At 36.2% G+C, this 13,526-nt stretch overlaps 1 protein-coding gene across 4 annotated transcripts in view; it reads left to right on the top strand.

Annotated features, from left to right (window-relative positions):
* The window catches only part of NAALADL2 (N-acetylated alpha-linked acidic dipeptidase like 2), a 1,146,579-nt gene that overhangs the window by 653,229 nt on the left and 479,824 nt on the right, over positions 1-13,526 (top strand). For all 4 annotated transcript variants that reach the window (XR_005217472.1, XM_037840432.1, XM_037840429.1 and 1 more), the window contains exons 7-8: positions 2,393-2,485; positions 13,044-13,249. Coding sequence is in view for 3 of the 4 variants with exons in the window: in XM_037840432.1 (XP_037696360.1) it covers positions 2,393-2,485; positions 13,044-13,249 (299 nt within the window). In the remaining variant the exon portion in view is untranslated. The remainder of the gene's footprint in view (positions 1-2,392; positions 2,486-13,043; positions 13,250-13,526) is intronic.

Raw genomic sequence — 13,526 nt, 5'->3', positions numbered from 1 at the left:
TTTATTTAGGGCTTTGTTTCTTTATTGAAAAACATATTGAAGGAAATAAGATAAACTACATGTGAAATCTAGATGTTGAGCATCATTGAATGTTTTATTATTATTGATTCTTCTATATTTATATATAGAAAAATAGGTGAGAATATCTCATAATACAAAATAAAAATTGAGTCTTAAATTGAGAGAATTTTTTTTATTCATGTAAAAAAATTATCTACATGAAGTCCTGGGTTCAAGTTCCAGCTCTGCCTCTATTAACTATATTTGTCTAATTCAATCATGTATATATAAGGATAATAGAACCTCTTTCACTTGGTGGTTTCAAGAATAAAATGAGAATTAGTGTATGTTTGTGACAATGGCTATTGTAAATCATAAGGCAATAAATTAATGTAAACTACTATTCAAGCAGTTTATTGCACATTCGTGAGATTTTCTCAGTTTGTATGAGTCAGGGTTCATCAGAGGAACAGAAACATATTTGTGTGTGTGTGTGAGTGTGTGTGTGTGTGTGTGTGTGTGTGTGTGTGTAATCCTTTCTGGATTACTCCATCCCCAAGCCTGGCTTGTCCCGAAATGGCTGACTTGTTCCATGTTTGGTTAAATCCTCATGTGGGGCACTAGCCTCTGTGGTCTCACTTTCAGGAAGCCCAGAATCTTCCAAACCATCATATTCTGGTTTCTTTGTACCCAAGAGTCCAGTTCTCAGCTTCTTTCTTTCTTCTCACATTTTACTATAAGCTGCAGGAGAAGGCAGGCTGCACTTTCCACATATATTTGTGTATGCATTTTCATTCATCCCGACTCTTTGGAACAAACTTAGGAGCCAGACTCTTGAACAAACATTAGAAACATAAAGCAAGAATTGACTTATATGATTGTTACGTGTAATGTCAGGAAATGATGCTGCAGTCTTGAGTCCAGCATTTCTTCTTCTGGAAACCTCAGTTTTGCTATTTGAAGTCTTCAACTGTTTGGATGAGGCCCTCCACGTTATCCAGGGTAAATTACTTTACTTAAAGTCAGCAGATTGTAGATGTTAACCATATCTACAACATGCCTGCAAAGCAACTCCTAGATTAATATTTGATTAAATAACTGGATACTATATGGCCTAGCCAACTTGATACATAAAACTATCCATCATACTGCTAAGTTCAGAATATTTTAATATCGCATCTTTGAAAACCAAAGATTCTTCATCCATATCTAATTCCAAAATGAGCTAGAAAGATCAATAAAAGATATAAGATAATGACTTTCTTTTCTAAAGTTCACTCAGCTAGTCTTTGGAGCAACCTAGAACTGAGAATTAAACAAACACTACAAGCAAACAATAAAAAAACTCTTAGCACCTAAATTAAAGCGCAGAGCTCAGGCTCTAAGCAGATTCCTTTTAATCGTAGCTGAGGAGCTCAGGCTTCTCTTGGGATCTCTTTACTCTTGGTTGAACTGTCATTCTAACAGATTCAGTGTACTGGTTTTCCTTTTAAATTGTTAGAAGAGATATACAGTCAAGGAAAGAAGCAACATACTTGTCATAATTTTCTTCTAACAGTAAAAAGTGACATTTGAGGACCTGCCATTATATTATGGCTATTTTGCATTGGCTGCTTTCTAATTGCTGTCCCTTCCCAGATACTGCCACATGGCTGCCCTGGAACCTCTTCTAGGATGCTGCAAACGTCCCATAATCCAGCACCTAGAGGATTAAAACCTGTCACTACAAAAGACCTTCAAGGACCTGCTTCAAGGCATCTTTTGCCTTATTTGCTGTTAATAATTTTGAATATCAAATATGTTTGTAGGAATTCAAAGAGAAAGAGCAGTTAGTAAGACTTAAAATAGATGTGAAGGGACGTAAAAACAAAGGTAGAAAGGGCTCCAGTATGTATGTAGCTTTAAGAATTTTTATCCTTTTAACATGTATAATACTTTAGAGTTTTCCAAGGGCTATTGTAATAATGCATCATACAGGAAAATTTAAGTTATGTTCCCCATGTTCTTTTTCAGAAGATAGAAAAATAGTCAATGTTATTTGGGTACATTTTAATCTGGTATATTTTTTCTTTTGTTAATACGAGCTGCCCTTGTCTCTGTGATGTCCTCTTCTGAACGCTCCCATGTTGAATCCCAACTGTAGCTCTGAATGTGAGGTTTAGCATTCTCTGTTTATGGTTCTGTAGTAATAGAAGGCTAGCAACTATATCTTAGTCATCATTGCATAGTAGGCATCTAAAATAGACGTCTACATAAAAAGTGTAATTTTGGTTATTTGGAAAAATTCACTTGTGTGTTACTTTGCTAATGATAACAAATATATTTTAATGTTTTAAGAAAAAAATATGTAAGAGAATAAATGAAAAAAAGCATCTTTTAAATTATTTTTCAGAAAACATAATTGTCAACATGAAAGTTCAGACAATCTCACAATTCAAAACAATTACAAATGTTTTTGGATATTTAAAGGGCTCAACATCTCCTGGTGAGTAAGGTTAAGTATTTATAATCTACATTTTATGTGAAACTTCATAGAAAAATGCACTGTAATTGAATAAAAGTTAAATATTTTACTTTAAATGTAATTAAAAAATTATACCACTCTAACAGTAGTCCAGATGAAACCAAGAAGAGAGGCTTGACTTGCTTTCAAGCATATCTCTTTGAAAATAAATTTCAATAGACGGTGTAGGGAAATAAACAGAAAACTAGAGTTCACATTTGATACATTGGTATATGCCTGTTAAAGAAAAGCTGCTAAAACAATCATTTTTTTGTTTTCCTTTTATTCACTGTATGCCATTGATTTTTTTATTTTTATAAAAGACATTTAAAAATTATTTCTAATGATGTGTTTTATAAAACTGAAATTTTGTATATGCAGATCTAATTATTTTGCTATTAATCTATATCTCTTCCCTACACCTTGATCTGCTGGCAATTGTGCACAATGTTTGTATGGCTTTAGGTTTTGCAGATGCTTATGCAAATGACCACCTGGCTAATTTATTTGTTTTTGCTTTAAATTTTTTTTTTTAATGGAGAAGTTTCTGATTTACAGAAAAAATATTGAAGGAAATAGAGTTCCTCTATACTCTGCCCCCCCCACACACACAGTTTTCCCTGTTATTAACACTTTGCATTAATGTGGTAAATTTGTTAAATTGATGAACTAGTATTATTATAATTGTACTATTAACTATCATACATAATTTACATTGGGCTTCACTATTTGAGTTGTACAGTCCAATAGTGTTTTTAAAAATTTTATTTTAGTAACATATATACAACCTAAAATTTCCCCTTTTAACCCATCACTCAAATATACTATACAGTAGGGTTAATCATATTTACAATATTGGCTACCATCATCACCATCATTACCGTCACCAAACTTTTTTCATCCAAACAGAAACTGTATGCATTATGCCTTGACATCCAATGCCCTACCTCTACCCTGACACCTGGTAACATATATTCTAGTTTCTGACTCTGTGAATATGCTTATTCTAATTATTCCATATCAATGAGATCATACAATAGTTGTCCTTTTCTGTGTGTGTGTGTATATATATATATATACAGAATATAATATATGTATGATGTAAAATATATATATTACGTTTTGTTTTTCTACTTATCAGTTGGTGGACTCTTGGGTTCCATTTTTTAGCATTGATGATTCCATCTTTTAGCAATTGTGAATAATGCCACTATGAACATCAATCTGCAAATATGAGTCCCCGCTTTCAAATCTTTTGGGTATATACTTATAAGTGGGATTGCTGGATCATATGGTAATTCTATATTTAACTTTTTGAGGTACTGACAAGACATTTTACACAGCAGCTGCACCATTTTACATTGCCACCAGCAATAAATGAATGTTCCTATTTCTCCTCATCCTCACAAACACTGGGTATTTTGTTTTTTGTTTTGTTTTGTTTTTGTTTTTGTGTGAAATGGTATCTCATTGTGGTTTTTGATTGGCATTTCCCATATGGCTAATGAAGTTGAGCATCTTTTCATGTATCTTTTGGTCATTTGTTTATCTTCTTTGGAGAAATGTCTATTTAAGTCTTTTGCCCATTTTTTTAATTAGGATGTGTTCTAGTTTGCTAATGCTGCTGGAATGCAAAACACCAGAGATGGATTGGCTTTTATAAAAGGGGTTTATTTGATTACACAGTTACAGTCTTAAGGCCATAAAGTGTCTGAGGTAACACATCAGCAATCGGGTACCTTCACTGGAGGATGGCCAATGGTATCTGGAAAACCTCTGTTAGCTGGGAAGGCACGTGACTGGAGTCTGCTCCAAAGTTCTGGTTTCAAAATGGCTTTCTCCCAGGATGTTCCTCTCTAGGCTGCAGTTCCTCAAAAATGTCACTCTTAGTTTCACTTGGGATATTTTTCCTCTTTCAGCTTCTCCGGAGCAAGAGTCTGTTTTCAACAGCCATCTTCAAACTGTTTTTCATCTGCAGTTCCTGTGTTTTCTTCAAAGTGTCCCTCTTGTCTGCAGCTCCTCTTCAAAACATCGCTCACAGCTGCACTGAATTCCCTCTGCCTGTCAGCTCATTTATATGGCTCCACTGATCAAGGCCCACCCTGAATGTGTGGGGCCACGCCTCCATGGAAATATCCAATCAGGGTCATCATCCACAGCTGGGTGGGGCGCATCTCCAAAGAAACACTCAAGGAAATCTAATCACAACTGATAACGTCTGCCCACACAAGATTACATCAAACATAATGGCGTTTGGGGAACACAATACATTCAAACTGGCACAGGATGTTTGTCTTTTTGTTGCTGAGTTGTAGGATTTCTTTTTATATTACGCATAGTAAGCCCGTATCAGATATGTGGTCTTCAATTATTTTCTCCCTTTTGTAAGTTGTCTTCTTACTTTCATGATGAAGCCTTTTGATGTGCAAAAGTTTTTAATTTTTATGAAGTCGTATTTATCTAATTTTTTCTTTCATTGCTCATGCTTTTGGTATAGTCTAAGAAACCACTGCGTAATGCAGCATCCTCAAAGTGCTTCCTTGTGTTTTTGTTTTGTTTTGTTTTTTTGTTTTTTTGTTTGTTTGTTTTTTTATCATTTGGGTTCTTATATTTAGGTCTTTGATCCATTTTGAGTTGATATTTTGTGTATTGTGTGGTAAGATCCTTCATTCTTTTGCATATGTATATTCAGTTTTCCAAAAACTATTTGTTGAAAAGTCTATTCTTTTCCCTTTGAATGGACTTGACAACCTTTTCACATTGGTTATTGTGAGAGTTTATTTCTAAACTCTCAATCCATTTCCTTTTGTCTGTATGTCTGTCCTTGTACCACTAACATGCTCTTTTGATTACTGTAGCTTTGGAATAAGTTCTAAAATAGGGAAGTATGAATCATCCAATTTTGTTCTTTTCAGGATGATTTTGGCTATTTAGGGTCACTGCTTTTTCCATATAAATTTGATCATTGACTTTTCCATTTCTGCAAAGATGGCTATTGGAATTTTCATTTGGATTGTATTATATCTGAAAATTACTTTAGGTAGAATTGCCATCTTAACTCTGTTTAGTGTTCCAAACCATGAACATGGAATATCCTTCCATTTCTTTAGGTTTCTCTGATTCTTATAGCAATGTTTTATAGTTTTCCTTGTGCAAGTCCTTTACATCCTCGGTAAATTTATTCCTGGATATTTGATTCTTTTAGTTGCTGTTGTAAATGGAATTGTTTTTCTTCAGCTTGTTCATTTCTTGTACATAGGAATACTACTGATTTTTGCATGTTGATCATGTACTCCACCACTTTGCTGAATTCATTAATTAGCTGTAATAGCTTTGTAGGGAAATTTTTCATATAGTGTCATGTTATATGCAAATAGCGAAAGTTGTACTTCTTCCTTTCCAGTTTGGGTATCTTTTATTTATTTTTCATGCATAATTGCTCTATCAAGAACTCCCCATAAAATGTTGAATAATAGTGGTGTTAGTGAGCATCCTTGTCTTGCTCCTGATCTTAAAGGGAATGTTTCCAGTCACGCACCAGTGAGTATGCTCTTCGTTGTTGGTTTTTCATATATACCCTTTATCATGTTGAGGACATTTCTAAGTTTTCTAAGTATTTAAATCAAGAAGAGGTGCTGGAAGTTGTCAAATGCTTTTTCTGCTTCAGTTGAGATAAATACTTATTTATTTTATTTTTTTTCCCTTGGTTGTATTAATGTGGTTTATTACACTAATTGATGTTCTTATGTTGAATCACCCTTGCCTCCCTGGAATAAATCCCACTTGATCATGTATAATTATTTTAATGTGCTGCTGGATTTGGTTGCTAATATTTGTTGAGGATATTTTCATCTACATTCATAAGGCATATTGGTCTGGCTTTGGAATTAGGATGATGTTGGCCTCATAGAATGATTTAGGAAGTATTCCCTCCTCTTCAAAGTTTTTGGAAAAGTTTGAGCAGGATTAGTGTTAGTTCTCTTGAAAGGTCTGGCAAAATTCACCAGTGAAGCCATCTAGTCCTTGACTTTCCTTTGTTGGGAGTTTTTTTTTGTTTGTTTGTTTGTTTTTGTTTTCTGATTACAGATTTAATCTCTATACTTGTTACTGGTCTGTTGAGATCTTCTGTTTCTTGAGACAGTGTAGGTAGCTTGTGTGTTTCTAGGAAAATACCTATTTCACCTAAGGTATCCTATTTCTTGGCATACAGTAGTTCATAGCGTCCTCTTATAATCCTTTTTATCTCTCTGCTGTCAGTAGTGATGTCACCTCTTTTATTTCTGATTTTAATTACTCAGATCCTCTCTCTTTTTTTTTTTTTTTTTAATTTTTATTGGGATTGTTCAGATACCATACACTTATCCAAAGATCCAAAGTGTACAATCAGTTGCCCCTGGTACCCTCATATAGCTGTGCATCCATCACCACACTTAATTTTTGTTCAATTTTTAGAACCTTTTCATTACTCCAGGCAAGAAATAAAGTGAAAGATGGGGAAAAAAGGAAAAAAAAAAAAAAAGGAAAGGAAAAGGAAACTCAAATCCCCCCATATACCTAACCAACCCCCCTCAATTACTGACTAGTAGTGTTGGTATAGTACATTTGTTACTGTTTATGAAAGAATGTTGAAATATTACAAACTGTAGTGTATAGTTTGCAATAGGTATATATTTCTTACCTATATGTCCCTCTATTGTTAACTTCTAGTTGTATTGTCATACATTTGTTCTGGGTTCATGGAAGAGTTTTCTAATATTTGTACAGTTAATCATGGACATTGCCCACCATAGGATTCAGTTTTATACATTCCCATCTTTTGACCTCCAACTTTCCTTCTGGTGACATATATGACTCTGAGCTTCCCGTTTCCACCTCATTCACATGCCATTCAGCACTGTTAATTATTCTCACATCTTGCTACCTACACCTCTGTTTATTTCCAAACATTTAAGTTCATCCTAGTTGAATATTCTGCTCATACTAAGCAACCACTCCCCATTCTTAAGCCTTGTCCTTTATCTTGGTACCTTATATTTCATGTCTATGAGTTTACATATTATAATTAGTTCTTATCAGTGAGACCCTGCAATATTTGTTCATATGTGTCTGGCTTATTTCACTCAGTATATTGCCCTTGAGGTTTTGTCATCAACCCAGTTTTTTAAAGATGGTTTTGTCACGCCCCATACATTCCATCCTAAGTAAACAATTGATGGTTCTCTGTATGGTCACATATTTATGTGTTCACCACCTTCACCACTATCTATATAAGGACATCTACATTTCTTCCACAAGACAGGAGGGAGCATCAAAGAAGGTAGAGAGGGAAAACAAAGAGGAAAAAAATGACAGCTACGAAGTAGCAAAAGGAAAAGTAATCTTAAATCAAAGTAGGGTAAAGAGTCAGACAACACCACCAATGTCAAGTGTCTAACATGCCTCCCCTATCCCTTCCTCTTGTCTGCATTTACCTTGGTATATCACCTTTGTTACGTTAAAGGAAGCATAATACAATGATTCTGTTAGTTACAGTCTCTAGTTTACATTGATTGCATCCCTCCCCCAATGCCTCCCCATTTTTAACACCTTGCAAGGTTGACATTTTCTTGTTGCCCTCGTAAAAGAACATATTTGTACATTTTATCACAATTGTTGAACACTCTAGATTTCACCAAGTTACACAGTCCCAGTCTTTATCTTTCCTCCTTTCTTCTAGTGTCTCACATGCTCCCAACCTTCCTCTCTCAACCGTATACATAGCTATCTTTGTTCAGTGTACTTACATTGTTGTGCTACCATCTCCCAAAATTGTATTCTGAACCACATACTCCCATCTTCTTCTATCATTCTGCAGTGCTCCCTTTAGTAATTCCTGTAGGGCAGGTGTCTTGTTCACAAAGTCTCTCATTGTCTGTCGGAAAATATTTTGAGCTCTCCCTCATATTTGAAGGACAGCTTTGCTGGATATAGGATTCTTGGTTGGAGGTTTTTCTCTTTCAGTGTCTTAAATATATCACACCACTTCCTTCTTGCCTCCATGGTTTCTGCTGAGAGATCTGCACATAGTCTTATTAAGCTTCCTTTGCATATGATGGATCGCTTTTTTCTTGCTGCTTTCAGGATTCTCTTTTTGTCTTTGACGTTTGATAATCTGATTATTAGATGTTTTGGCGTAGGCCTATTCAGATCTGTTCTGTTTGGAGTACACTGAACTTCTTGGATCTGTAATTTTATGTCTTTCATAAGAGATGGGAAATTTTCATGAATTATTTCCTCTATTATTGCCTCTACCCCTTTTCCCTTCTCTTCTCCTTTAAGTTCCCGGAGGTGTTGCTCATATTTTTTCATCCTTTTCTCCATCTGCTCCTTTGCGTGTAGGCTTTCAGGTGTTTTGTTCTCCAGTTCTTGAGTGTTTTCTTCTGCCTCTTGATGTCTGCTGTTGTATGTTTCCACTGTGTCTTTCTTCTCTTGTGTTGTGCCTTTCATTTCCATAGATTCTACTGGTTGTTTTTTTGAACTTTCAATTTCTGCCGTATATATGCCCAGTGTTTTCTTTACAGCCTCTATCTCTTTTGTGAAATATTCTCTAAGGTTTTTGAATTGATTTAGCATTAGTTGTTTAAATTCCTGTATCTCAGTTGAAGTGTATGTTTGTTCCTTTGACTGGATCATAGCTTTGTTTTTGTTAGTGTAGATTGTAGTTTTCTGTTGTCTAGGCATCTGACCTCCTAGGCCACCCCAATCAAGTTTTCCCAGACGACAACAAGTTCAGGTCACAGAAGGAGGAAATATTCAGTATCTGGTTCCCCTGATGGTTTTTCTTAGAGGATTAATACACCTGTGCTTTTCTGTTTGGCAGGTGCAGTCTGTCACCACCTGTGTAAGGGGGTGTGGCCTGTGGCTCTCCTCCCCCAGGCTTTGGGGTCTGATTCTGGAAAGGCGGGCGGTAAAGCTGGGCCCCTCCCTTTCCTTTGGGAAGCTATGCCCCCTCCAGAGAGGTCATCTGCATATCAGGAAGTTCTTTGTTTCTCTGACTCTGCTGATCAAAGTGTTTTGATTTTAAAATAGCTGAGTCTGTCTTTACTGCAAAGCACTGTGGGCTGAACGTGGCTGCAGTTTTCTCCACAGAGAGCAAAAGGGACCGAAAAGCTCCCAGGTTCACCCATCATCCTCTGGGCTTCTCGTCCTGAGACAGATATGTCCCCTGACTCTCCCAAGGTCAGTTGTCCCCAGAAGCCTCTGTCTGCTCGTTGAGGATTCACTGTCTGTAATGAGCAGTTAACATTAAAATCCCAGATGGAGCTGGGCTGCGGTACACTAGCTTGCTCGGGGAGTGCTGTTCTCTAGCACTGTGCGGCTTCTGTGACGGAGGGGCTCTTGGCTCTCGGCTCTCAGCTTGGGCCCGCAGTTTTACTTACAGATTTTATGCTCCGATCTCAGGCATTCCTCCCAATTCAGGTTGGTGGATGATGAGTGGACAGTCATGTTTGTCTCCCCGCAGTTATTCCTGGTTATTTACTAGTTTTTTGGTCATTTATGAATTGTTCCTGGGGGGACTAACAGTCTTCCACTTCTCTCTATACCGCCATCTTTTCTCTGATCCTCTCTCTTTTTTAATTCATCAGTTCAGTTAAGAGTGTTTTGTTTTGTCTTTATTGATCTTTTCAAAGAACCAACTTCTTGTTTCATTGATTCTACTTTTTTTTTTTTAATTCTGTATTCATTTATTTCCATCCTAATCTTTCATTCCATTCATTCTACTTCCTTTGGGTTTAGTTTAATCTTCTTTTCCCAAATCCTCCAGTTGTAAGGTTAGGTATCTGATTTGAGATCCTTCTTTTTTAATGTAAGCATTTATAGCTATAAATGTATAGCATTTATAGCTATAAATTTCCCTCTAAGCACCCCTTTGCTGCAACCCATATGTTTTGTTATGTTGTGTTTTCATTTTCATTTGCCTCAAGATATTTCCTAATTTCCCTTGTGATTTCTTCTTCAACTCACTGGTTTTTTAAGCTTTCTCTCTTCTTCAAATTTTTGGAAGAGTTGGAGCAGGATTGGTACTAATTCTTCCTGGAACGCTTGGTAGAATTCACATGTGAAGCCATCTGGTCTTGAACTTTTCTGTCTTGGGAAGTTTTTGATGACTGATTCAATTTCTTTACTTGTGATTGATTTGTTTAGTTCTTCATTTCTTCTTGAGTCATTGTTGATACGTTTCTAAGAAATTGTTCATTTCATCTAAGTTATCTAGTTTGTTGGCATACAGTTGCTCATAGTAGTCTCTTATTATCTCTTTTATCCCCATAGGGTCAATAGTAATGTCCTCCCTCCCAATTCTGATTTTATTTGCATCCTTTTTTTTTCTTTGTCACTCTAACCAAGGGTTCACCAATTTTATGGTTTCTCAAAGAACCAACTTCTGTTTTTTTGTTTTTTTTTTATTCTCTCTATTGTTATTTTTGTTCTCAATTTCATTTATTTATGCTCTAATCTTTATTTCTCTCCCGTTCATTTTGGGGTTAGTTTGCTGATCATTTTCTAGTTCCACCAGGTGTGCAGTTAAGTCCTCAATTTTAGCTCTTTCTTCTTTTTTAACATTGGCATTTAGGGCAATATACTTCCCTCTCAGCACTGCCTTCACTGCATCCCATAAGTTTTGATATTCTGTGTTCTCATTTCCATTTGCCTTGAGATACTTACTGATTTCTCTTATAATTTCCTCTTTGACCTACTGGTTGTTTAAGAGTGTGTTGTTTAACTTCCATATATTTGTGAATTTTCTGGTCCTCTGCCTGTTATTGATTTCCAGCTTCATTCCATTATGATAAGAGAAAATGTTTTGTATAATTTCAATCTTTTAAAATTTATTGAGACCTGCTTATGACCCAACATGTGGGCCACGCTGGAGAATGACCCATGAACACTTGAGAAGAATACATATATTGTTGTTGTGGGGTGCAGTGTTCTGTTAATGTCTTTTGAATCTAGATCATTTATTATACTCAAGATCTCTGTTTCCTTATTGATCCTCTGTCTGGATGTTCTGTCCATTGATGAGATTAGTGTATTGAAGTCTCTAACTATTATTGTAGAGGTGTCTATTTCTCCCTTTAGTGTTGCCGTATACTACATTTTATTATTTTAAAGTATTAACTCTGGGATTTAGTCCTTGAGCTCTCTTTTCCTTACATATGCATCCAGCTATTGATATGACAGAGATTTCCTGGAGTACCAGGAGCTAACAAAAACAAACAAACCAATGAGAAAAAAAAAAATTCAACTTTCACAGTCTTTGGAAATTGCTTCTGTGTTGTACTCTCCTTCAGAATTTAGCCCTCTTATCAAAAAGATATGCAGTAGGTGAATATGAAGTACAGGATCCTCTCTGTTTTTTCTGGGTTGGCATCATTTCCTGGGCTTGTGCTTGCTCATGGCCTTTAGAATTTCCCTGTTTATAGGAATTCACATATTCCCTTACTCCCTATGAAATGGTCTTTCTCCCCCTCCTGGGTGCTTTACTGTATGACTTAAAGCAGGTAATCCTTTGCAGGCTGCTTTGGCTTATTTGTTTCCACATAGCTTTTTTTGCTATCTGCAAGCTGCTACTACCTGCAAGAAAAGTTCTGGTAGGACAAGCCTGAGAAAAGTTTCCTGGTTCTGTCTATCAGGCTGCCATTGTATAGGTTGGCACAGATATACAGGCACCCCAAGATGCCCAGAGGGGTTACTCTGCTCCCTCTGGAACAGTACCAGTGACCCACAGTGGGAGAGGGTGGGACGTGCAAGTAAGCCAGGTGTCTCCTACCATTTCTAAAGCTGCATTTTCTTGATTTGACACTCACCAGTTATGGCAACCTTTTAACTGTTTTCAAGAGTTTGGAGGAAGATGGCCCTGCCTGTTGATGCTAGTTGTTCAAAGAGTCTGAGGGGGGAAAAAAAAAACTCTGGAGTAACTTACAGCAGCCGTCTTGGTTGACAGAAAGTTCAGTTGAATGACTTTTGATGCAATGAATAGTTTTTCTTCAGAGAAAGAAGAGGGTGCTAAAACCATAACCTAGAGGCTCTAATTAATTCTCCAAACACTCCATTTGTTGTAAAATCCATACATGCGTACCACCTTTTTAATATTAATAGCTATCAAATAACTGCTTCTTCACATGTGTTTTATAATTCATTAATATTTACCAAGCATATACACTTTGTTTACAGGATACTTCCCATTATGATTCTAGAAGTATGTTAGATAAGGGTTTCATTGAGGCATATTTGTATACTTCGTTTTATTAACATGCATGTTGCACAGGACAATAATAAGGATCAAAGCTTTGGATTCATAATTGAGTTCAGCTGCAGCCTTTGCTTTGATATACACAGATGTGTGAAATCAAGACAGTGGGCAAAAAATATTACTCTTAATTATTAGAACAATTTTTCTTAATTGTTGCTCAGTTTTGTAATAGGATTATGTAAATGTCATTACATTTATTGTTAAGGTTTACATTTTATTTTAATGGCTCTTGTTTTCTTCTATTTCCAGATCGGTATATTGTAGTTGGCAGCCACCACCATTCTGCATACAGTTATAATGGACAAGAATGGGCCAGTAGCACTGCCATTATCACGGCTTTTATCCAGGCCTTGATGCTGAGAGTTAAGAGAGGGTGGAGACCAGAACGCACTATTGTTTTCTGCTCCTGGGGAGGAACTGCTTTTGGCAACATTGGCTCATATGAATGGGGAGAGGTAAAATAAAATATGTATTCATTACTATGCTTTCCTTTTTTTGATTAAAGTAGACAAAAACCCTTGAAGCCAAGGGCAATAATATGCTGCTCAACCAAGGTTTCATATCCACTGATTTGCTGAGATCACTTGTAAGAAGGAGGAGGCAATTTAGTTATACCACAGTGAATTATATATGATCTGCAGCTATCGCATCCCTATTGCTACCAGATCCATGAAGTCTGATATATCCGCAGTAATGTTTACCTGGTGGTTGTGGTTTCCCTTAGACGACAAG

This window comes from Choloepus didactylus, chromosome 1, assembly GCF_015220235.1.
Source record: "Choloepus didactylus isolate mChoDid1 chromosome 1, mChoDid1.pri, whole genome shotgun sequence".
NCBI classification, from domain to species: Eukaryota; Metazoa; Chordata; class Mammalia; order Pilosa; family Megalonychidae; genus Choloepus; species Choloepus didactylus.
The sequence above is the reverse complement of the archived record's forward strand: the minus strand, read 5'-3'. Positions and strand labels throughout refer to the sequence as shown.